General features: G+C 45.2%; 1 protein-coding gene across 2 annotated transcripts; it reads right to left on the bottom strand.

The window, feature by feature from the left end:
- Positions 1–824: 824 nt before the first annotated feature.
- COMMD5 (COMM domain containing 5) lies at positions 825–23,806 on the bottom strand. 2 transcript variants are annotated; one of them, XM_063937355.1, is made up of 7 exons: positions 23,504–23,806; positions 22,762–22,922; positions 22,639–22,667; positions 20,723–20,773; positions 18,305–18,400; positions 14,659–14,734; positions 825–1,579 (listed from the first exon to the last, which is right to left on the bottom strand). In XM_063937355.1, exons 1-7 carry the CDS (start codon positions 23,658–23,660, stop codon positions 1,478–1,480), a joined length of 672 nt encoding a protein of 223 aa, XP_063793425.1. In that variant the 5' UTR covers positions 23,661–23,806; the 3' UTR covers positions 825–1,477. The 2 variants fall into 2 exon arrangements, with proteins under 2 accessions (XP_063793425.1, XP_063793426.1); XM_063937356.1 differs by lacking the exon at positions 18,305–18,400.
- Positions 23,807–23,896: the final 90 nt, after the last annotated feature.

Here is a 23,896-nt window from a genome sequence, read left to right on the forward strand (position 1 = left end):
AGCAGAGCTGAGCAGGAAAATGGCGCCGTGTGCTGAGGAGAATAGGCCCCGCCCCCTAAAACGGCGGGCTCTTCTCCCGGAGTTTGTGAGATCTGGCAGGGGTTAAATACATCCATATAGCCTCAAGGGCTATATGTGATGTATTTTAGCCATAAAAAAGGTATAATACATTGCTGCCCAGAGCGCCCCCCCCAGCGCCCTGCACCCTCAGTGACCGCTGGTATGAAGTGTGCTGACAACAATGGCGCACAGCTGCAGTGCTGTGCGCTACCTTATGAAGACTGAAAGTCTTCTGCCGCCTGTTTCTGGACCTCTGGACCTCTTCAACTTCGGCATCTGCAAGGGGGGTCGGCGGCACGGCTCCGGGACGAACCCCAGGGTGAGACCTGTGTTCCGACTCCCTCTGGAGCTAATGGTGTCCAGTAGCCTAAGAAGCAAATCCATCCTGCACGCAGGTGAGTTTACTTCTCTCCCCTAAGTCCCTCGTAGCAGTGAGCCTGTTGCCAGCAGGACTCACTGAAAATAAAAAACCTAAAAACTTTTTCTAAGCAGCTCTTTAGGAGAGCCACCTAGATTGCACCCTGCTCGGACGGGCACAAAAACCTAACTGAGGCTTGGAGGAGGGTCATAGGGGGAGGAGCCAGTGCACACCACCTGATCCTAAAGCTTTATTTTTGTGCCCTGTCTCCTGCAGAGCCGCTAATCCCCATGGTCCTGACGGAGTCCCCAGCATCCACTTAGGACGTTAGAGAAATATGTAAATTACATACAAATGATATATTACAGGTAAAAACTGTAGCCAAACAAATATTACATGATATTCCTTAGAAAGTGACCCAGTAGCTTTATCCCAAGAGGTTCTGTTTCCATTAATCCCAGTCTTAACCTAAGCATTGTCCATGAAAGCATTAAAAGGAACTTTTCCGGAAAATGTTTCCCTTTGTAGTGATCGGAAATATTTAGAGATGACTGCAAAATAAATCAACATATTATGGAACTTAATTTCTTTATGAAGGCGTTGCCAAGGCTATTAGCTGAACTCGCATATCAATACTGGCATTCATGTTCTTAATAACCCCCCTTTCCCCTTCTAGAGACCTCCTTTGGTGCCTATTAATGTCTAATAATCTTCTCACTAATAGTTTGGGGAGGTGACCTAGTGGCAAGAGTGCCATCTAGGGCAGGCATTATGGCACTGGAGCCGGTAGCTAGCCTCACACAGAGGACAATGCACTGAGGTGGCAGACTCAACAGTGTGTACATCAATGATGCCGTCCCTCACTACAGGCAACAGTTAGCATACGCTTTGCCCTATATTAGGCACGATTGAACAGAGACCTTTCCAGGTTAGAATGCCTGTAAAAGTTTAGCTCCTGCTGTATGACTTAATGCTGAAATGGACAAAGGACCAGGGTGAATACGGAAACGTTCAGAATGGTATATGCACGAAAAGGATCTAGCATTAGTGACCAATGGGTCAGTCTTGGATTTTCAAGATGCTTTTCTTCTCAAGGTCATTAATTTCTTTGAGGATTAGAGCAACATTATACCTCAGTTCCTGGAATTTAGCAACTGGAACCTGGAATATAACAAGAGATGAAGACCATGAGTATGACTATTAAATGTAAGGCGGTTTACCTATCTATCTATACATACATATAAGAGGTAGTGAACTTAACCTTGAAGATGGGCACAATGAAAATAGTCTTATTGCAGTAAGATTACCACATGGGCGAAGCCGCGAGCAAAAAAAAAAAAAAAAAAAAAAAAATTATATATATATATATATATATATATATATATATATATATATATATATATATATATATATATATATATATATATATATAATAAAAAAATCTCAAATACCACTGACTCATCACAAAATCTCTTGAACCATAAGGACATTTGGACAGTAGCTTGCCTTTGTGATGCAGGCACCCACTAAGAAGGGATTTTTCAAAATTTCACGCACATAGGGGTTAAAAAGGGGTGGGATGATTATTGGAATTTACCCCATCACAGAGGAGAGTCATGGTGCCAGCGATATCAAGTCACGAAGGGGGGGGGAGGACACAATGCTCTGTTCCTGGAAAGCTTCATAGTCAGCAACTGATTATCAGCTGTGTAAATGGTTCCAACAGCTCTCCCAGTGACCTTAAGTGTTGTGCAAAAATCTTTAACTTTTTACCTCAAAGGAGGCGCCCTAAAGAGAGCGAGAAACTAAGCAAGGAGACCTAGGGCCCTTAGAAATAGAGTCAGCCTGCAAACCTTACATATTTAACATACAGTGGGTGGAGCTTGGCCTGTTGTCCCAGCATTTACAGCACTGAGTAGGGCAGCATCAGAGGTGGGACGGGGCAGAGGAGGCGGCGGATTATTCTCCTCAGCACCAGCATTTTGACAGCATCAATCCGGGGGAAGCCCAGAGGTGTGGCCTGACAAAGATTGGCATTATTCTATGAATTCCGTAACAAAGTACAGGTATTTAGCTAGTTAGCCTTATAGTACTGGACACCCGTCAAAAATGTGGCGATTCTTAAGAAAACAGAGTCATTTGATGTGCTTTAAAGACTGAATATGAACTGACCCAACAGAAAGACCAACATTCTCACAAATGTAAAATAGGATTTTGATAACCTACCAGTAAATCCTTTTCTCCTAGTCCGTAGAGGATGCTGGGGACGACATCAAGACCATGGGGTATAGACGGGATCCGCAGGAGACATGGGCACTCTAAAGACTTTTCATTGGGTGTGAACTGGCTCCTCCCTCTATGCCCCTCCTCCAGACCTCAGTTGTAGGAACTGTGCCCAGGGAGACTAACATTTTGAGGAAAGGAATTACTTAACTAGTGGTGAGATATGTACCAACTCACACCCTCAACCATGCCGCACACATGGCATTCAACATAACACGCCAACAGGCATGAACTAATTGCAGCAACATGCTGAAACCAAGATAACACAACTTGTGTAACTGTAATAACTAAACTGCAGGTAAAGTACGCACTGGGACGGGCACCCAGCATCCTCTACAGACTAGGAGAAAAGGATTTACCGGTAGGTTATCAAAATCCTATTTTCTCATACGTCCTAGAGGATGCTGGGGACAACATCAAGACCATGGGGTCTATACCAAAGCTCCAGTACGGGCGGGAGAGTGCGGATGACCCTGCAGCACCGATTGACCAAACTTTAGGTCTTTATCGGCCAAGGTGTCAAACTTTTAGAACTTAGCAAATGTGTTTGACCCTGACCAAGTAGCTGCTCGGCAAAGTTGTAATGCCGAGACCCCCCGGGCAGCCGCCCAGGATGAGCCCACCTTCCTAGTGGAGTGGGCCTTTACAGACGTTAGTAACGGCAATCGAGCCGTAGTATGAGCTTGCTGAATAGTAATTCTAATCCAACGTGCAATAGTCTGCTTGGAAGCAGGACAGCCAATCTTGTTGTGATCATACAGGACAAACAGAGCCTCTGTTTTCCGTATACGAGCTGTTCTAGCAATATAGATTTTCAAAGCTCTAACCACATCTAGAGACTTTGAATCAGTTAATGTGTCAGTAACTACTGGCACCACAATAGGTTGGTTTATGTGAAAAGCAGAAACCACCTTAGGAAGAAAATGTTGGCGAGTTCGCAACTCTGCCCGGGATCAGGACTGAAAGTCGACCGTAACTAGGTCGACCACTATTGGTCGACAGTAACTAGGTCGACCGGGTCTTTAGGTCGACATGTTCTAGGTCGACAGGGCAAAAGGTCGACATGAGTTTTTCACAATTTATTTCTTTTTTTGAACCTTTTCATACTTAACGATCCACGTGGACTACGATTGGAACGGTAATCTGTGCCGAGCGAAGCGGTAGCGGAGCGAAGGCACCATGCCCGAAGCATGGCGAGCGAAGCGAGCCATGCGAGGGGACGCGGTGCACTAATTGGAGTTCCCGGTCACTCTACGAAGAAAACGACACCAAAACAACATGAAAAACTCATGTCGACCTTTTGACCTGTCGACTTAGAACATGTCGACCTAAAGACCCTGTCGACCTAGTTACTGTCGACCAATAGTGGTCGACCTAGACATTGTCAACTTTCAATACCACACCCCTCTGCCCTATCTTCATGGAAAATCAGGTAAGGACTCTTGTGAGACAAGGCCCCCAATTCAGACACCCGCCTTGCGGATGCCAATGCCAAAAGCATCACCACTTTCCAAGTGAGAAACTTCAACTCTATCTTTTGTAGAGGCTCAAACCAATCCGATTGAAGGAACTGCAATACCACGTTAAGGTCCCATGGTGCCACTGGAGGCTGGATGTGCAGAACCCCTTTCACGAAGGTCTGAACCTCTGGAAGAGAGGCCAATTGTTTTGGTAGAACACTGACAAGGTCAAAATCTGGACCTTGATTGGGATCAATCGTAGGCCCGCCTCCACACCATCCTGCAAAAAAAAAAAAAATGGAGAAAACGTCCTAAGTGAAACTCTTCCGAAGGAGCCTTCTTGGATTCACACCAAGACACATTTTCTCCAAATACGGTGGTAATGTTTTGACGTTACTCCCTTTCTGGCCTGAATAAGGGTGGGGATGACCTCCTTGGGAATACCCTTCCTGGCTAGGATACGGCGCTCAATAGCTCTGCCGTCAAACGTAGCCGCGGTAAGTCTTGGTACACACACGGCCCCTGCTGCAGCAGGTCCTCCCGAGGAGGAAGAGGCCGAGAATCTCCTATGAGTAACTGCTGAAGATCTGTGTACCAAGCCCTCCTTGGCCAGTCTGGGGCAATGAAGATTGCTCAAACCCTTGTCTTTCTTATGATCCTGAGTACTTTTGGGGTCAGCGGAAGTGGAAGGAAAACATACACTGACTGAAACACCCACTGGGTCACCAGTGCATCCACTGCTACTGCTTGAGGGTCTCTCGACCTGGAATAGTATCTCTGAAGCTTCTTGTTGAGACGAGACGCCATCATGTCTATTTGAGGAAATCCCTAAAGACTTGTCACCTCTGCAAAGACTTCTTGGTGGAGGCCCCACTCTCCTGGATGGAGATCGTGTCTGCTGAGGAAGTCTGCTTCCCAGTTGTCTACTCCCGGAATTAATATTGCAGACAGAGCTTGTAGATGTTTTTCTGCCCAGCGGAGGATTTTTGTCGCCTCTGCCATTGCTGCTTTGCTTTTCGTTCCGCCCTGCCTGTGTATGTATGCGACTGCTGTTACATTGTCCGCCTGGATCTGCACGGGACGGTCTTGAAGACGATGTACCGCTTGTTGAAGGCCGTTGTAAATGGCTCTTAGCTCCAGAACGTTTATGTGAAGGCAGGCTTCTTGTTGTGACCAACGTCCCTGGAAGTTTTCTCCCTGAGAGACTGCTCCCCAGCCTCGGAGACTTGCATCCGTGGTTACTAAGACCCAGTCCTGAATCCCGAACCTGCGTCCCTCTAGCAGGTGAGAGCTGTGCAACCACCACAGGAGCGAAATCCTGTTTTTTGACGACAGGATTATCTCTGTGCATGTGTAGGTGTGACCCCGACCATTTGTCCAACAGGTCCCACTGGAATACTCTGGCATGGAACCTGCCAAACTGTATGCCCTTGTAGGCCGCCACCATCTTTCCCAACAACCGAATGCACTGATGGATCGACACACTTGATTTTTTCAAATATCTGTTTTACCATTTTCTGGATTTCCAGAGCCTTTTCCAGTGGAAGAAATGCTCTCTGAACTTCTGTGTCCAGAATCATCCCGAGGAAAGACAACCTTGTCGTCGGTTCCAACTGTGACTTTGGGTAATTTATGATCCACCAGTGTTGTTGGAGTATTGACAGGGAGAGGGATATGTTTTGTAATAACTGCTCCTTGGATCTCGCCTTTATCAGGAGGTCGTCCAGATAAGGGATTATATTGACTCCTTTCTGACGAAGGAGGACCATCATCTCCGCCATCACCTTGGTGAATACCCTCGGCGCCGTGGAGAGACCGAAAGGTAACGTCTGGAATTGGTAATGGCAATCCTGAACCGCGAATCTCAGATAAGCCTGGTGAGGAGGATAAATGGGAACAGCAGGTAAGCATACTTTATGTCCACCAACACCAAATAGTCCCCCTCCTCCAGACTGGCAATCACCGCCCAAAGTGATTCCATCTTGAACTTGAACCTTTTCAGGAAGAAATTCAGATCTTTTAGATTTAAGATCGGTCTGACCGAGCCGTCCGGCTTCGGAAAAAAGAGGCTTGAATAAAAACCCCGCCATTGTTGTGATAACGGTACCAGGACTATGACCTGGTCTTGACATAATTTTTGGATTGCCGCTGTTACTGCTTCTCTCTCTGGCGGAGAAGCTGGCAAGGTCGATTTGAAAAATCGGCATGGGGGAATATCTTGAAACTAGTTTGTATCCCTGGGATACTATTTGCAACACCCAGGGGTCCAGGCCAGATAGAATCCAATCCTGGCTGAAGAGTTTGAGACGTGCCCCCACCCGAGCGGCCTCCCGCAAGGGAGTTCCAGCGTCATGCTGGGGATTTGGCAGAATTAGGGGTAGACTTTTTCTCTTGGGAACCTGGAGCCGGTGTGGGCTTCTTTCACCTTCCCCTACCTGCAAAGAAGGGGAAACCTCTCATCTTTTTGTATTTATTGGTTCGAAAGGACTGCATTTGTGGGTGATAGGTCTTTTTTGCCGGTGCATAGGGCAAAAATGTTGACTTACCTGCGGTAGCCGCCGAGACTAACGCATCCAGGCCATCGCCAAATAAGGCCTCACCTTTATATGGGAGAGCCTCCATGTTTCTTTTGGAATCTGCATCCGCGTTCCACTGGCGAATCCATAAGGCCCGCCTAGCAGATACTGCCATGGTAGCGGCTTGTGAACTCAAGAGTCCAATATCCTTCATTGCTTCCAGCATGTAGGCGGCAGCGTCCTTGATATTCCCTAACTTAAGGAGTATCTCATCTTTATCAATCGTGTCAATTTCTGATGACACGCTTTCTGACCATTTTGCAATAGCGCGACTCACCCATGCGCAGGCAATAGTGGGCCTGAGCAGTGTACCATTGGTAACATAAATGGATTTCAATGTCGTTTCCATTTTGCGGTCTGCCGGCTCTAAGAGAAGCCGTGCCAGGAGCAGGGAGAATTACCTTCTTTGTCAACCTGGAAAGTGCACTGTCTAACACAGGGGGTGACTCCCATTTTTTCCTGTCTTCAACTGGGACAGGATAAGCTATGTGAATCCTTTTGGGAATACGAAATTTTTTATCAGGATTCACCCACATCCCTTTAAACAGAGAATTTAGTTCGTGTGAAGGAGGGAAGGTGACTTTGGATTTCTTTTCCTTACATAAATAAGCTTTCTCCTGAGGTACAGGAGTGCTTTCTGTAACCTCCAAAACGTCCCTTATAGCCACAATCATATATTGTATACTTTTTGCCAATTTATGATCTCTTTCTGGATTCACTATCGTCGACACAAGAATCAGAATCCGTGTCGGTATCAGTGTTAACAACATTTGCAAATGGTCTCTTATGTGACCCAGAGGGGCCGCCCACATAAGGAATAACAGCATCCTGAAAAATCACATCCTCCACAGATTTTCTCCAGCATGCAGCCTTAGATTCAGACTTATCCAATCTACGGTTAATCAGATGCATACTGTCACGTAGCTCTTTCACCCATGCAGGCTCTTGGTGTGCCGGTAGCGCCACCACATTACAACTCTGTGTCCCTAAAATGGCTTCCTCCGGGGAGGAACTCCCTGCCTCAGACATGCCTCACACTTGTACAGCACTCACAGACACACTGGGACTTATTTGGGGACAGACCAACAGTAAAATCTGGGGGACACAGTATAGGAGCAGCCAGCTCACAACCCCAGCGCCTGTATTTAAGGTCTGTGAACACAGAATGCCCACTGACATGCAGCGGTCTTTACACAGTAAAAATCATTTGTAAAGCACCCAAATCGCTTTGTGCCCCCCTTATTTACACCCTGAATACTTGTAGTCAGAAGTGGAGGAGGACCAGCTATATCTCTGCAGCCTGAGGAGAGAGAGAGAGAGAAAAGGATGCTGAGCAGTGTGCTGGCTGCCTGAGGAAGAAGCTCCGCCCTTTTTACCTCAGAGACTAATATTTATACTGGCGGGGGTAGGCCTGTGCCTGGGCATCTTATGCCCCCTATTAGCCAGTTTATAGAGGTATTTTGCTGCCCAGGGTGCCCCCCCCTGCAGTGCCTGTGTGTGTGGGCAGCAATGGCGCGCTGCGCTCCCGCCAGCCGCGTCGTACCTGAGCTATCACTTACTTGATTGAAGTTCAATCTTCTCATACTCACCTGTCTTCTGGCTCTGTGAGGGGGGTGACGGCGTACTGTGGGAGTGAGCATCTAGACACGGCTAGCGTTCAGTTCCCTTCAGGAGATAATGGTGTCCTGTCAGCCAGAAGCAGAGCCATGAAACTGAGGAGGTTGGTCCTGCTTCTGCCCCCTGAAAATCCCTGAAAATAAAAAACCTAAACATAAGTCTTTTCAGAGAAACTCAGTAGAGCTCCTCAGAGTGCATCCAGTCGACCTGGGCACATTTCTAAAACTGAGGTCTGGGGGAGGGGCATAGAGGGATGAGCCAGTTCACACCCAATGAAAAGTCTTTAGAGTGCCCATGTCTCCTGCAGATCCAGTCTATACTCCATGGTCTTGATGTCGTCCCCAGCATCCTCTAGGACGTATGAGAAAAGGAAGTAATAAGTTTCCATAGTATGACAGAATCTGACACTGCAATGCTGCCAGTACAGTCTTCTTGTAGCCAGGCATTTCAGGTGCCATGTAGTCTGCTACCACTCAAGTGGGGGGTATTCAGTTGTTTGAAAAGTCAGTTGGGAGTCTGTTGATTCCTATCTTATAGACAGGAAAAAATAAGAATTTACTTACCGATAATTCTATTTCTCGTAGTCCGTAGTGGATGCTGGGGACTCCGTCAGGACCATGGGGATTAGCAGGCTCCGCAGGAGACAGGGCACATCTAAAAAAGCTTTTAGGTCACATGGTGTGTACTGGCTCCTCCCCCTATGACCCTCCTCCAAGCCTCAGTTAGGTACTGTGCCCGGACGAGCGTACACAATAAGGAAGGATCTTGAATCCCGGGTAAGACTCATACCAGCCACACCAATCACACCGTACAACTTGTGATCTGAACCCAGTTAACAGTATGATAACAAAACGAAGTAGCCTCTGAAAAGATGGCTCACAACAATAGTAATAACCCGATTTTTGTAAGAATAACTATGTACAAGCATTGCAGACAATCCGCACTTGGGATGGGCGCCCAGCATCCACTACGGACTACGAGAAATAGAATTATCGGTAAGTAAATTCTTATTTTCTCTAACGTCCTAGTGGATGCTGGGGACTCCGTCAGGACCATGGGGATTATACCAAAGCTCCCAAACGGGCGGGAGAGTGCGGATGACTCTGCAGCACCGAATGAGAGAACTCCAGGTCCTCCTTAGCCAGAGTATCAAATTTGTAAAATTTTACAAACGTGTTCTCCCCTGACCACGTAGCTGCTCGGCAAAGTTGTAATGCCGAGACTCCTCGGGCAGCCGCCCAGGATGAGCCCACCTTCCTTGTGGAATGGGCATCTACATATTTCGGCTGTGGCAGGCCTGCCACAGAATGTGCAAGCTGAATTGTACTACAAATCCAGCGTGCAATAGACTGCTTAGAAGCAGGAGCACCCAGCTTGTTGGGTGCATACAATATAAACAGCAAGTCAGACTTTCTGACTCCAGCCGTCCTAACTATATTATATATATATATATATATATATATATATATATATATATATATATATATATATATATATATATATATATATATATATATATATATATATATATATATATATATATATATATATATATATATTTTTTTTTAGGGCCCTGACAACGTCTAGTAACTTGGAGTCCTCCAAGTCCCTAGTAGCCGCAGGCACCACAACAGGTTGTTTCAGGTGAAAACGCTGACACCCCTTTAGGAAGAAACTGGAGACGAGTCCCAGTTCTGCCCTGTTCAAATGGAAAATTTTAATATGGGCTTTTGTAAGACAAAGCCGCCCATTCTGACAATCGCCTGGCCGAGGCCAGGGCTAACACATGGTCACTTCCCATGTGAGATATTGGTCGACAGCATGGTCACTTTCCATGTGAGATATTTCAAATCCACAGATTTGAGCTGTTCAAACCAATATGATTTTAAGAAATCCCAACACTATGTTGAAACCTCACGGTGCCCCTAGAGGCACAAAAAAGCTGTATATGCAATACACCCTTTACAATCTGGACTTCAGGAACTGAAGTCAATTCTTTCTGGAAGAAAATCTACAGGGCCGAAATTTAAATGTTAATGAACCCCAATTTGAGGCCCAAAACACTCCTGTTTTCAGGAAGTGTAGAAATCGACCTAGTTGAATTTCCGTCGTGGAGCCTTCCTGGCCTCACCCACGCAACATATTTTCACCACATGTGGTGATGACGTTGTGCGGTCACCTCCTTCCTGGCTTTGACCAGGGTAGGTATGACCTCTTATGGAATGCCTTTTCCCTTCAGGATTCGGCATTCAACCGCCATGCCGTCAAACGCAGCCGCGGTAAATCTTGGAATAGACATGGTACTTGCTGAAGCAAGTCCCTTCTTAGCTCCCCAGGCCCTTAGTCCTCTGTGAGCATTTCTTGAAGTTCCGGGTACCAAGTCCCTCTTGGCCAATCCGGAGCCACTAGTATAGTTCATACTCCTCTATGTCTTATAATTCTCAATACCTTGGTTATGAGAAACAGAGGAGGGAACACATACACTGACTGGTACACCCACGGTGTTACCAGAACATCCACAGCTATCGCCTGAAGGTCTCATGACCTGGCGGAATACCTGTCCCGTTTTTTGTTCGGGCGGGACGCCATCATGTCCACCTTTGGTCTTTGCCAACGGTCCACAATCATGTTGAAAAACTTCCCTATGAAGTTTCCACTCTCCCGGGTGGAGGTCATGCCTGCTGAGGAAGTCTGCTTCCCAGTCGTCCACTCCCGGAAAGAACACTGCTGACAGTGCTATCACATGATTTTCCGCCTAGCGAAAAATCCTTGCAGTTTTGTCACTGCCCTCCTGCTTCTTGTGCCGCCCTTTCTGTTTACGTGGGCGACTGCCGTGATGTTATCCCACTGGATCAATACCGGCTGACCTTGAAGCAGAGGTCTAGCTAAGTTTAGAACATTATAAATTTGCTCTAAGCTTATTTATGCGGAGAGAATTCTCCAGACTTAATCACACTTCCCTGGAAATTTTTTTTTTTCTTTTTTTCCCTGTGTGACTGTTCCCCAGCCTCTCAGGCTGGCCTCCGTGGTCACCGGCATCCAATCCTGAATGCCGAATTTGCGGCCCTCTAGAAGATGAGCACTCTGTAATCACCACAGGAGAGACACCCTTGTCCTTGGATATAGGGTTATCCGCTGATGCATCTGAGGATGCGATCCGGACCATTTGTCCAGCAGATCCCACTGAAGAGTTCTTGCGGGAAATCTGCCGAATGGAATTGCTTCGTAATAAGCCACCATTTTTTTACCAGGACTCTTGTGCAATGATGCACTGACACTTTTCCTGGTTTTAGGAGGATCCCGATTAGCTCGGATAACTCCCTGGCTTTCTCCACTGGGAGAAACACGTTTTTCTGGACTGTGTCCAGAATCATCCCTAGGAACAGTAGACGTGTCGTCGGAAAAAGCTGCGATTTTGGAATATTTAGAATCCCCTCGTGCTGTCGTAGAACTACTTAAGATAGTGCTACTCCGACCTCCAACTGTTCTCTGGACCTTGCCCTTATCAGGAAAGCGTCCATGTTTCTTTTAAGAAAAATCATCATTCCGGTCATTACCTTGGTAAAGACCCGGGGCGCCGTGGACAATCCAAACGGCCGCGTCTGAACTGATAGTGACAGTTCTGTACCAGGAACCTGAAGTACCCTTGGTGAGAAGGGCAAATTTGGACCTGTAGGTAAGCGTCCCTGATATCCAGTGACACCATATCGTCCCCTACTTCCTGGTTCGCTATCACTGCTCCGAGTGACTCCATCTTGATTTGAACGCTTGTATGTAAGTGTTCAAATATTTCAGATCTCACCGAGCCGGTTGGCTTCAGTACCACAATATAGTGTGGAATACTACCCCCTTCCTTGTTGTAAGAAGGGTACTTTGATTATCACCTGCTGGGAATACAGCCTGTGAATTGTGTGAGGGGGAGACGTCTCGAATTTCCAATGTACACCTGGGATATTACATGTAGGATCCCGGAGTTCCCTTGCGAGTGTTGCTGAAACTCTTGAGATGACCCCCTACCGCACCTGAGTCCGCTTGTACGGCCCCAGCGTTATGCTGCGGACTTGGCAGAAGCCGTGAGGAGCTTCTGTTCCTGGGAATGAGCTGCTTGCTGCAGTCTTCTTCCCTTTCCTCTACCCCTGGGCAGATATGACTGGCCTTTGCCCGCCTGCCCGTATGAGGACGAAAGGACTGAGACTGAAAGACTGTGTCCTTTTCTGCCAATATGTGACTCGGGGTAACAAAAGGTGGATTTTTCAGCTGTTGCCATGGCCACCAGGTCCAATGGACCGCCCCTTTATACGGCAATACTTCCATATGCCGTCTGGAATCTGCCTCACCTGACCACTGTCGTGTCTTCGTCTGGCAGATATGTACATCACATTTACTCTTGATGCCAGAATGCAAATATGCCTCTGCGCATCACGCATATATAGAAATGCATCCTTAAAATGCTCTATAGACCATAAAATCCTGTCCCTGTCAAGGGTATCAAAATTTTCAGTCAGGAAATCCGACCAAGCCCCCTCAGCGCTGCACATCCAGGCTGAGGCGATTGCTGGTCGTAGTATAACACCAGTATGTGTGTATATACTGTTATGATATTTTCCAGCTTCCTATCAGCTGGCTCCTTGAGGGCGGCCGTATCTGGAAACGGTAACGCCATGTTTTTTATAAGCGTGTGAGCGCCTTATCCACCCTAAGGTGTGTTTTCCAACTCGCCCTTACTTCTGGCGGGAAAAGGGTATACCGCCCATAACTTTCTATCGGAGGAACCCCACGTATCATCACACACTTCATTTAATTTATCTGATTCAGGCAAAACTACAAGTAGTTTATTCCCACCCTACAAAATACCCTTATTTGTGGTACTTGTGGTATCAGAAATATGTAACACCTCCTTCATTGCCCTTAACATGTAACTTGTGGCCCTAAAGGAAAAATACGTTTGTTTCTTCACCGTCGACACTGGGGTCAGTGTCCGCGTCAGTGTCTGTCGACCGACTGAGGTAAATGGGCGTTTTTACAAGCCCCTGACGGTGTCTGAGACGCCTGGACCGATACTAATTTGTCCGCCGGCTGTCTCATGTCGTCAACCGGCTTGCAGCGTGTTGACATTATCACGTAATTCCCTAAATAAGCCATCCATTCCGGTGTCGACTCCCTAGAGAGTGACATCACCATTACAGGCAATTTTCTCCGTCTCCTCACCAACATTTTCCTCGACACACACGTACCGACCTACTGCACACACACAGGGAATGCTCTGATAGAGGACAGGACCCACTAGCCCTTTGGGGAGACAGAGGGAGAGTTTGCCAGCACACACCAAAAACGCCATAATGTATATAACAACCCTAGAAGGTGTTGTTTCTATATATATGCGCTCTTAATATATAATTATATCGCCAATTTATGCCCCCCTTCTCTTTAACCCTGTTTCTGTAGTGCAGGGGAGAGTGGGAGCCTTCCTCACCAGCGGAGCTGGTCAGGAAAATGGCGCTGAGTGCTGAGGAGAATAAGCTCCGCCCCTTTCTCGGCGGGTTTTTCTCCCGGTTATTAGGAAAACTGGCCTGGGTTAAATACATACATATAGCCTTAATGGCTATATGTGATGTATTTATTTGCCTCTAAGGTAATCTATATTGCTGCCCAGGGCGCCCCCAGCAGCGCCCTGCACCCTCCGTGACCGAGATCAGTGAGCCGTGTAGCAACAATGGCGCACAGCTGCAGTGCTGTGCGCTACCTTCATGAAGACTGAGAAGTCTTCTGCCGCCTGTTTCCGGACCTCCGTTCTGCCGTTCTTCAGCGTCTGTAAGGGGGATCGGCGGCGCGGCTCCGGGAATGAACCCCAGGCTGACCTGTGTTCCGACTCCCTCTGGAGCTCAGTGTCCAGTAGCCTAAGACTTCAATCCTCCTGCACGCAGGTGAGTTGCAAGTCTCTCCCCTAAGTCCCTCGTTGCAGTGATCCTGTCGCCAGCAGGAATCACTGATTAGAAACCTAAAAAAAAACTTTTCTAAACAGCTCTTTAAGAGAGCCACCTAGATTGCACCCTCTCGGACGGGCACAAAAACCTAACTGAGGCTTGGAGGAGGGTCATAGGGGGAGGAGCCAGTACACACCATGTGACCTAAAAGCTTTTTTAGATGTGCCCTGTCTCCTGCGGAGCCCGCTAATCCCCATGGTCCTGACGGAGTCCCCAGCATCCACTAGGACGTTAGAGAAAAGGAGATACCCAACCGACTTTGCAAACAACTGAATTCCCCCCCGTGACTGATTTCATGTAGTAAATAAAAAACTACTTACTTCAAATCGATGGGACTCTCCATTAGAAAGTTTCATTTGCATTAGAATGGAAGGCTGCAAGGCTCGTGAAAGAGAGCTAGAAGGATTGAAACCAAACAAATGGAAATTAATTAATGTAATGAATACACAATGGCACTTATTCAGATGTGGTTGGAGTTGCTATCACGTCTGCTTACATAGAAACAGCAGCGATAGCTCTAATATAGTAATGTAGCAGGAGGCAACACTGGTAACATGCCTCCATTCTAAGAAATGGAGCCCATCGTCGCTCCCAAATGGCATCAGACTGTCAATCACTGACAGTCTGTTGCAATCCTGTGACTGCCACCGTAGACTGATACTGTACATATGCAATGTGGCTCCTGCACATGCGCAAAGTACCGAACATTGGTTGTGGCATACATTGCAGATCCTTCGGGATCTAAATGAGGGCCAGTGCCACATCTGCATATACTGAATACAACATTGCATCAATTATAGAGAGGGGTCTTTTATTTACATGGTGTTATAGTAGTGCTTGCTGAAACAGAATGCAGAGCTACATGTTACGCCAAGCAGCGCTCGCTGAAACAGAATGCAGAGCTACATGTTACGCCAAGCAGCGCTCGCTGAAACAGAATGCAGAGCTACATGTTACGCCAAGCAGCGCTCGCTGAAACAGAATGCAGAGCTACATGTTACGCCAAGCAGCGCTCGCTGAAACAGAATGCAGAGCAACATGTTACGCCAAGCAGCGCTCGCTGAAACAGAATGCAGAGCAACATGTTACGCCAAGCAGCACTCGCTGAAACAGAAAGTCATGCCACTGCTGTGTGTGTCGATTTCAGGATATTTTGTTGACTTAAAATGTAGACACAGATGAAATGGCAACATGATAATATTGACAATTGGTCCTAATTCAGATCTGATCATAGACGTGCTAAATTTAGCACATCTACGATCAGTTACTCTGACATGCGGGGGGACGCCCAGCACAGGGCTAGTCCGCCCCGCATGTCAGGCCCTACTCCCCCCCGCACAGGTACAAAAGCAGCGCACGAAGGCAATGCTTTTGTACCTGAACAGTAGCTTCCTGCCAGTGCAGCTCCTGTACGCTGGCAGGCCACTACCCACGGCACCCCGGGACGTCACGCAGCCGCTGTGGCCCTCCCTGCCTTCCCCAATGGCCTGGACAAGACTCCGCTGTTCGGACCGCGCCCTGCCAACAGCGTTCTAATGCCGTTGGAACGCCACCTTCCGCCCCGCAACCGCCTCTGCCCGTCAAACAGGCAGAGGCGATCGCACCAGTGAGATGATAGCATCTCACTGGGCTACCGGGGTGGTGCGCACTCCATAAAGTAATTCAGACTGTGATCGCTGCCACAATGCAGTCTGAATTACTCCCTAAGTACACTAAGCCTATACTGGTGGCTGCTTCTAATGTTACGCCATTTACAGCTTTAATCGCAGGATGCGTACGTCACAAAACTACGATTCCGACGGTATGTCCCTACTGTTAAACCTATTGTTAGCATTTCCCAAAATGTTGTCATTTCACATGTCGATATTTTGCAACTGTTGATGTTAGTTGTCCACATTTCAATGATACAAACATCATAACTGTTGATATTATGATCGTCGACATACTGACAGCACACTGAGTTTCTAGTTAACAGAAGCAGAGGGCAAAACTAGACACAGAGCAGCCTGGGAAGCAGAGGCTACATAATCAGCCTCTACTTGGCAGCTAGCTGTGACCGCCATAAACTATTATTGGGTGGTGGGGATTGTATTCGCCAAGAATCGAATTGTAAAAGCTGCGATGAAGACTGTGCAACCACTGGAAGACAGGAGCTGATTCTTCTGCTAGACTTGCTTTAGAACGGTCTGAAAGAGACATCTAAGTCTCTCAATAATAGTTTTGGCGACCACTATAGCACCAAGGCAGTAGCCAAAAGGATAGTTTTCTTCAAATACATTATATTTTGCGCATCATATCTTTTATATTTAACTAATTACAAGCGGTTATATAGCAATATGTCACTCTCCCTAGCCCAGCACACCAGCAACAGTCCTCTCTATCACTGCTTGAAGTGTGGTTCTCTGCAACGAGGAAGCGCGAGGGGGGCCCGGGGAAAGAGTACCTGCCCCCATCCCTCAGCGCCACTGCACAGATATACAGGTGTCGCATATCAAATTAATCAGCACAGTCTTCTGGTATGTCTTAGCCGCATCTCAGCTAACACACATTTTCAGCAGAAAAAAAGATGCCCGACGCTAGCAAAGTTGCACAGGACCTGGCAGCTCACAGTAGACATCTCGCGCGGCGTGGTGTATTGAGGCTAGATGTATAAGGATGCATCTGTATCCATTTACTATAGTGAAGCTAAATTGGATATAAACTATCAAGATCATCACATGCCACACTACACATACGACAAAATGTCCATGTAACCCAATTAGATGTAGTCTATACGCACGGTACCCTTCCTATATGTCTAAGTATACCAATTCCACTATATTTAAGGGATTCTTATAGCAAATTCCTTAAATATAGTGGAATTGATCTTGATAGTTTATATCCAATCCTAGTGGTAACCTTTAATTATATTTGAATTATTCCATCTTCAAGCAGGCATAATGGTGTTGTGCATTGAATGTTATGGGACAGTCTGCATACTTTCAATATTGCAGGCTGGGGTAACAATGATGTGATTAAGCTTGTAGATATCCATATGAATAGATAGAGCATCGTCACTGAATATTTACATATGTCATTGTTAAACGCATGTCTTATTGTGTTTTTAGTATGATTTTGTTGTTGTTTTTTTGTTTATTGTCCACCCGTCCTGCTTAGCAACCACAGTGGGATGCCCCTTCTAGGAACCACGGATCCAATCCAATCCCCTTTGTCTTCCGAACGGTGGAGCCAATGACACGCACGCTGTGCGTGTCTATGGCAACAGTGACGTCTAAGGAGCAGGGGGAGATGGGAGGCGATGGCCGGAAGAGCGGTCGGCGCAAACTGGTGCAGGTATTTAAATGTTTGTTTTGTCATTGTGCAATGTTACTGTATTTGGTACTGAGGACGGTGCGTGAGTTCCGAAACGTCTGCCTATCAATACATCTTTTGTTTGCTATATACAAGGTGTGTGTGTGTGTGTGTGTGTGTGTGTGTGTGTGTGTGTGTGTGTGTGTGTGTGTGTGTGTGTGTATGTATGTATGTATGTATGTATGTATGTATGTATGTATGTATGTATGTATGTATGTATGTATGTATGTATATATATATATATATATATATATATATATATATATATATATATATATATATATATATATATATATATATATATATATATATATATATAACACAGTTTGCCAGCGCTTTTCTACTTCTTGTTTTCTGGTGTTTTCTAAAAAGGGTTGAGTATTCCCTGTTTATTGGAAAGCTGCGGCAATTCTGTTAACGCTGGGTATTTAATTGGCGCCAAGAATACCTTTTTCTTTATGACAGCAGCATTATACAATTTGCCAGTCTGCACACGCTCTGCTTGTCGGTATAGCACGAGTCTAGGCAACCAATCACGTTTTCACGTGTACATACCATTGCCACTGAATAGTTCAGAGTATTTTAACTAAAGCAGTAGGATAAATAATAAAATACCTTGTGGAAATTGCAACATCAACCCTCCACCTCAGATCCTCCACAGTTGGCAATCTAATTCCTTGCTTCAAAGCCGCATCTTCAAGAATTGGCCGCCTGTAGATAACTCAGGTTAGGACTATACAAAGCTAAACATTTGTGCTGGAGAGCCAGTAGTTAATTATATCAGCAGGATACTAATTCATTGCAGTATTACATTAAGGGTGCAGACTCAGGCAGCCTATATAGCTTTGTTTGCAAACTGTAAAGGCAAAACAGTATCTCATTGTCCTACTTAGTACTTTTATTGCAATAACTTAAATCAGTCCACATGTAGTGATCCAGGCAGATAAGACAGAAGTACAAGGCTAAAGCTTTGATGAAATGCACATTATATCAGTGGTTTCCAAACTATTTTGAATCACGGTGCCCTACAGTATCAGAATTTTTTTCACGGCACCCCTAGGCCAAATGTTTCTTAATGATAAATTTAGAAAGAAATATTAAATAATGGTCATCCTTAGGTTAAACTGTGTGGTAAGGGACAAGGGGGCAGATGTATTAACCTGGAGAAGGCATAAGGAAGTGATAAACCAGTGATATGTGCAAGGTGATAAAGGCACCAGCCAATCAGCTCCAATTTGTAAATTAACAGTTAGGATCTGATTGGCTGGTGCCTTTATCACCTTGCACATATCACTGGTTTATCACTTCCTTATGCCTTCTCCAGGTTAATACATCTTCCCCAAGATTTGCTTCGGTTTGTCCATATATTTTATGAATGACATCCAGCAGCACTGGTTTTGCCTATTACATTGACCATAAATATTTTGAATTGGCCCTGAACAACAAATCCAAGGCACCCATGCAAGTGCCCTGAGGCACCCCAGGGTGCCATGGCACACTGGGGCAGATGTATTAACCTGGAGACAGCGTAAGGAAGTGATAAACCAGTGATATGTGCAAGGTGATAAAGGCACCAGCCAATCAGATCATGTTAATTTACATATTGGAGCTGATTGGCTGGTGCCTTTATCACCTTGCACATATCATTGCTTTATCACTTCCTTATGCCTTCTCCAGGTTAATACATCTGCCCCACAGTTTGAAAACCACTGCTTTATATGAAACGTAGATTTATTCAAACCCTCCTATTTCAAGTGTTTTCTCAACTTGCGTACAGTAATAAATACTTGCAGCTGCTTCCGGAGAGGAATTTATTCTGCAGAGATATAAACAGATTTCTCTTTTACATATTTAGCGACATTCTTTGTATTTACAGAATAATTTAGCAGTCATCTGTGTTTTAATAATGTCATTGTTCATTTTTTCTGTATTGCCTTGAATGCTTACAGCATGTATAGTTTTTTTAAAGAACTCATTTGGTCTCTATAATTTTATTTAGAACACATTTCCAGTCTACAAGCTTCGATAGTTTTGTGAGCTAATTACATTTTGCCCTTCAAAAGACTCAAACTTTTTGTAGTTTTTTTTCAGACATCCTTTTATGTAGACTTAAGTCAAGCATTAACATTTTAGGATTACTATTCCCTTTGTGCCCTGCCACTGATTATAATGCCTGTTCCAATTAGAAGTAATTCCAAGCCCAGCAGAGCAACCTGGCTAGCTGGTTCTTCCTCCACTTACAAAAGTAATCTAGAAAAATTTCTTCCATTTCCGGAAATATACTTTTTACTGTCCCAACATAAATCTAGATGGTTTCAATTACTCATGAGGCCAACATTCTTTGCACTGTGGCCCAATTCAGATGCAGTCGCAAAGCGGCTATTGTACGCAAATCGGTTGATATTTTCATATTGCACATGACTGTCGCAACGAGGGATTAGTCGCTAAGTGAGTGACAGGAAGACATTGTAACGGGGAGTGGTCTGGTAAACGCAGGAGTGTCATGGCTGTTCAGACGCCATTTTCTGGGCATGCATGAATTAGTTGTGATCTTACTTGCCAATTAAGAGCCATCTGTGTCCCAGGAGAGCTGATTGGCCTGCATGTCTTCAGAGGCACTCAATCTGCGTGATGACCCGATATGTGACAATGATACTTAGGTTTCTGCAGTTGTACACCGTTGGATGGAAATGAAGAGACAGCAGTGTGCGTCCCTATGCTCAGGTTAGCTTCTGCCCATATAAGCATATGATTGCGAACGCCAAAAAATAGCAATTGCAAGAACAACCACATCTGAATTAGGCTCAGTATTACTTTGTATTGATATTACAAATCATTTATTTATGCTAGGTGGCTTATAACCATTCCTAATCAGTAATGTCTATTTCTCAATGTAGGAGGCTCTACAATGTCATAATTTACACCTGCAGCCTTCCACTGGGCAGAAAACATGTTTTTACAAAGATACAAACCTCTTATTTCCAGAATCAACACAGTATAGAAAATAACCTATGGTAACAATTTGCTACCGACCTGTTTCCATACACAATATTAGCAAAATCTGCTATGAAGTCATCAGGAATTCTACAAAAAAACAAAACAAAAAAACATATATACATAAAGAAATATACTCAAAAGTAATAATAAACAACATTATTATAATCTTGTTTGTCAGTTAAGCAGTTAACAGTGTGAATGAATCAAAAGGAAAGTTCTTTCCTAAATTATTTACCCTGATTTTATTTTTTTTATTTTATTTTGGACTCCCTTTTTTCTGGTTGTGGTATAATAAAGTAACTCGACAATACAAAGTTAGAAATGCATTGCAGCCCATTTACATTGAAACCCCTTTAAATGAATACTGTAAATGCTGATTATTCAGAGTGAATGCTGAGAAAGAGTCCTATGTGTAGGATGCAGAGAAATATACTTATCTGATTATGCAACTGCTAGTGACATTAACATTTTTAGAACTATACATGAGGTTACACATAACTTGTAGTACTAGAACCATTGTGCTTAACATTAGTATTACTGGAGCTCAAAGATATTTTTGCACCTGAAACCCAGAAAACTAAAAAAAAAAGGCGATGGCAACACATAATCGCTCTGGTCTTTCATAGTTTGTGCTGTGCCTCACTTAGACATACAAATACAATGCAAGGACGCTGAGGGTGATGTAATTAAAGGTGCATACACACTGGGCATTTTTGCCTAGTGTGTATGCTGAGTGATGATGTGAAAATCACTGGCCGGAAAATCACACAGGGTATACACACTGAGCGATTTTCACGGGGGTGAACCACTTTCCACAGTAGGCCGGCAAAACAGGCCGACAGCGGGCAGCGATGGTGGAGGAGCGCGCATCAGCACTCACCGCAAGGCCATACACAGTAAGCGATTTTGAGCTCAAAGTAGCTCAAGATGCCAAAAATTAGCTACTTTGAGCTCAAAATCGCCCAGTGTATATGCACCTTAAGGGCTGTAACACACTAGCCGGTTTTCCCTGGATGGCAAAAAGCCGGACAAACTTTGTCCGGCTTTTTGCCATCCGGGAGAAACCGGCAGAGTCGCTCACACAGGACGGCTTTGAGCCGTGTGTGATGCTGTGCGCATGCGCAGCATCAGACACGGCTTCAGAAAAACCGTTGTGTGTGAAAGCTCCCCTTCACACACACTGTTTACTGGCTACAAAGACGGCCCGGCAGCCAGACCTTCCAGTGGTGAGACCCGGCCGGGGCCGTGCAGTGTGAAGGGACCCTACCCCTCACACTGTTAACTACAATACCGGCACGGGATAAAGCCGTCCGGCTTTTTCCCAGCCGGCAAAAGCCGGGTAGTGTGTTTTAGCCCTAACACATTCCAGTCAAGCATAGAGTACTCTGTATCTGCAATTGAAATGCTATGTGTATACAGTTGCAAGGGAGTACGTTTAAAGCTCTACCTAATCTTTTTTCCTTTCTCAGTGAACATATGATAGAAAAGGGGCAGGCAAATCCATTATCACATGATACAATAGGACCAATAGAAACACTGTCAGTACAGCTACAAGGGAAATTTAAAACCCTTGGCTTTTAAAGACATGCTGTAGTACGTGGCAGGCAACAGGATAACACAAGAGGCCAAACTAATTAACTATCTCATTGTTCACTGTTCTGGGAATGGCCTTGACGGGTTAATCATCAATGGTCACCAGCAGTGTTTAGCATTGATGGCAAGAAACCATTAAAGAGAAACCGTTAATTGCTTGCACCGATCGATAAATTCTTTGTGTTGGGGAATGGCAGGCAGTGGGCAAATCAGGGAAGAGGGGCTGGGCTTTGCCTGCCACCTTTAGGGAGTTGCAGGTGTGGATTCAACTGAAAGGGTGGGGTAATAAGTGCCTGTGTGTGCAGAAGGACACAATTAATTTGTCTTTTTATGTTTAATTATGTATATATGGGTTTTACCTAAGATCTTTCAAATCTTCTTTAAAAACCTAAAAAAAAAAATAATTAAAAGTTACATAAGAAAAGGATGAATGATATTTAGAATCAGTGTCAAACAACGTGAAAGCTCTTTGCTGTACTCACCTCCTGTTTAAGTGTTGACACTGGAAGTCTAAGTGCCACACGTAGGAGGGTGTATGCGCCAGAGATGATATAACCGAGTTGTTCTTCTGATACTGATGTTGTCTGCTGTATAACTTTCAGAGCTTCTCTGCTGTTCTTACCCTCAAGAGCACCCACAACAGCTAAGAGGAAAAAATGCATTTAAAGAATAACTAGTAACTCTAAAATATATGTAACAAAAACCGTAACATTCACAAATTACACGTAAAAGCTTATGCATTTAGAAAGCATTTGGGAAATCTGACAAAGTATTTACATGTTCTGTGTTACAGACCCATCTGATGGGCTCACAAGCTACCAAATATTTGCTACTCCATGTTATTTGCAAGGTTTATTATATCTGATTTGAAGATCAAAGTTCTAAGTGCTTATAGTGTGCTGTGCACCAGCATCTTCTTATCTTGCATGGTATGTACAACTGCAAGCTAATGTTCTCTTTTATCAGCCATCTCAAACCAGAAAGCTGAAAACAATGGGATTTTAGATAGGAAGTCAACCAAGAATATGTGACCCCATAGACCCAAATTGATCTCAGACACCTAAAAGTCTTACACATCACTATAGAGGGCATGACGGTTGGGATAGCTGTACATGGTCAGTAGGAAGACATCCCTATAGAGGGCAGGATAGCTGGGAGAGCTACAGATGGTCAGTGGGATGACAGCTGTGGCTGCAGCATATGGCATGGGGTGTGGACACTCACCCTTCAGTATCTTCCTAAATACATCTATATCCAGGTCCTTCAGATGCTTAACCATGGCCTCCACCTCCGGGGGTATCCTGGCTCCCAGGTAGCTTGCCCTGTCATTATTCACCATAGAGGAGGAGGGATGTGTGTGTACAGACCTGAAGGAGGCCATCTTTCTCCCTCACCCATAAAGGTAGATGCTAGAATCAAGTGGGCTTCCTCCACTCTCCTGCGTCTGACACCCTGCACGTCACCCTGTGCGCCTCCTCCCTCCAGACTACACGTGACATCTCCTGCTCAGCCCACGTGACATTTCCCCCTCCCAATTTATTATTTTCTCCACACACGTGACATGTCATGTGATGCTCGGTAGAGACAATGAGACGTTACAAAGTAGAGTCCTGTCTT

The sequence above is a fragment of the Pseudophryne corroboree genome, chromosome 8 (genome assembly GCF_028390025.1).
Source record: "Pseudophryne corroboree isolate aPseCor3 chromosome 8, aPseCor3.hap2, whole genome shotgun sequence".
Lineage (NCBI taxonomy): Eukaryota > Metazoa > Chordata > Amphibia > Anura > Myobatrachidae > Pseudophryne > Pseudophryne corroboree.

Coding starts and splice junctions, on each gene's coding strand:
- COMMD5 (XM_063937355.1), bottom strand. CDS start 23,660: ATGGCCTCCTTCAGGTCTGTACACACACATCCCTCCTCCTCTATGGTG. Junction 20,774..22,638: donor GAAGATTTGAAAGATCTTAG/GTAAAACCCATA, acceptor GTTTTTTTGTAG/AATTCCTGATGACTTCATAG. Junction 14,735..18,304: donor GATGTTGCAATTTCCACAAG/GTATTTTATTAT, acceptor CAATCCTTCTAG/CTCTCTTTCACGAGCCTTGC.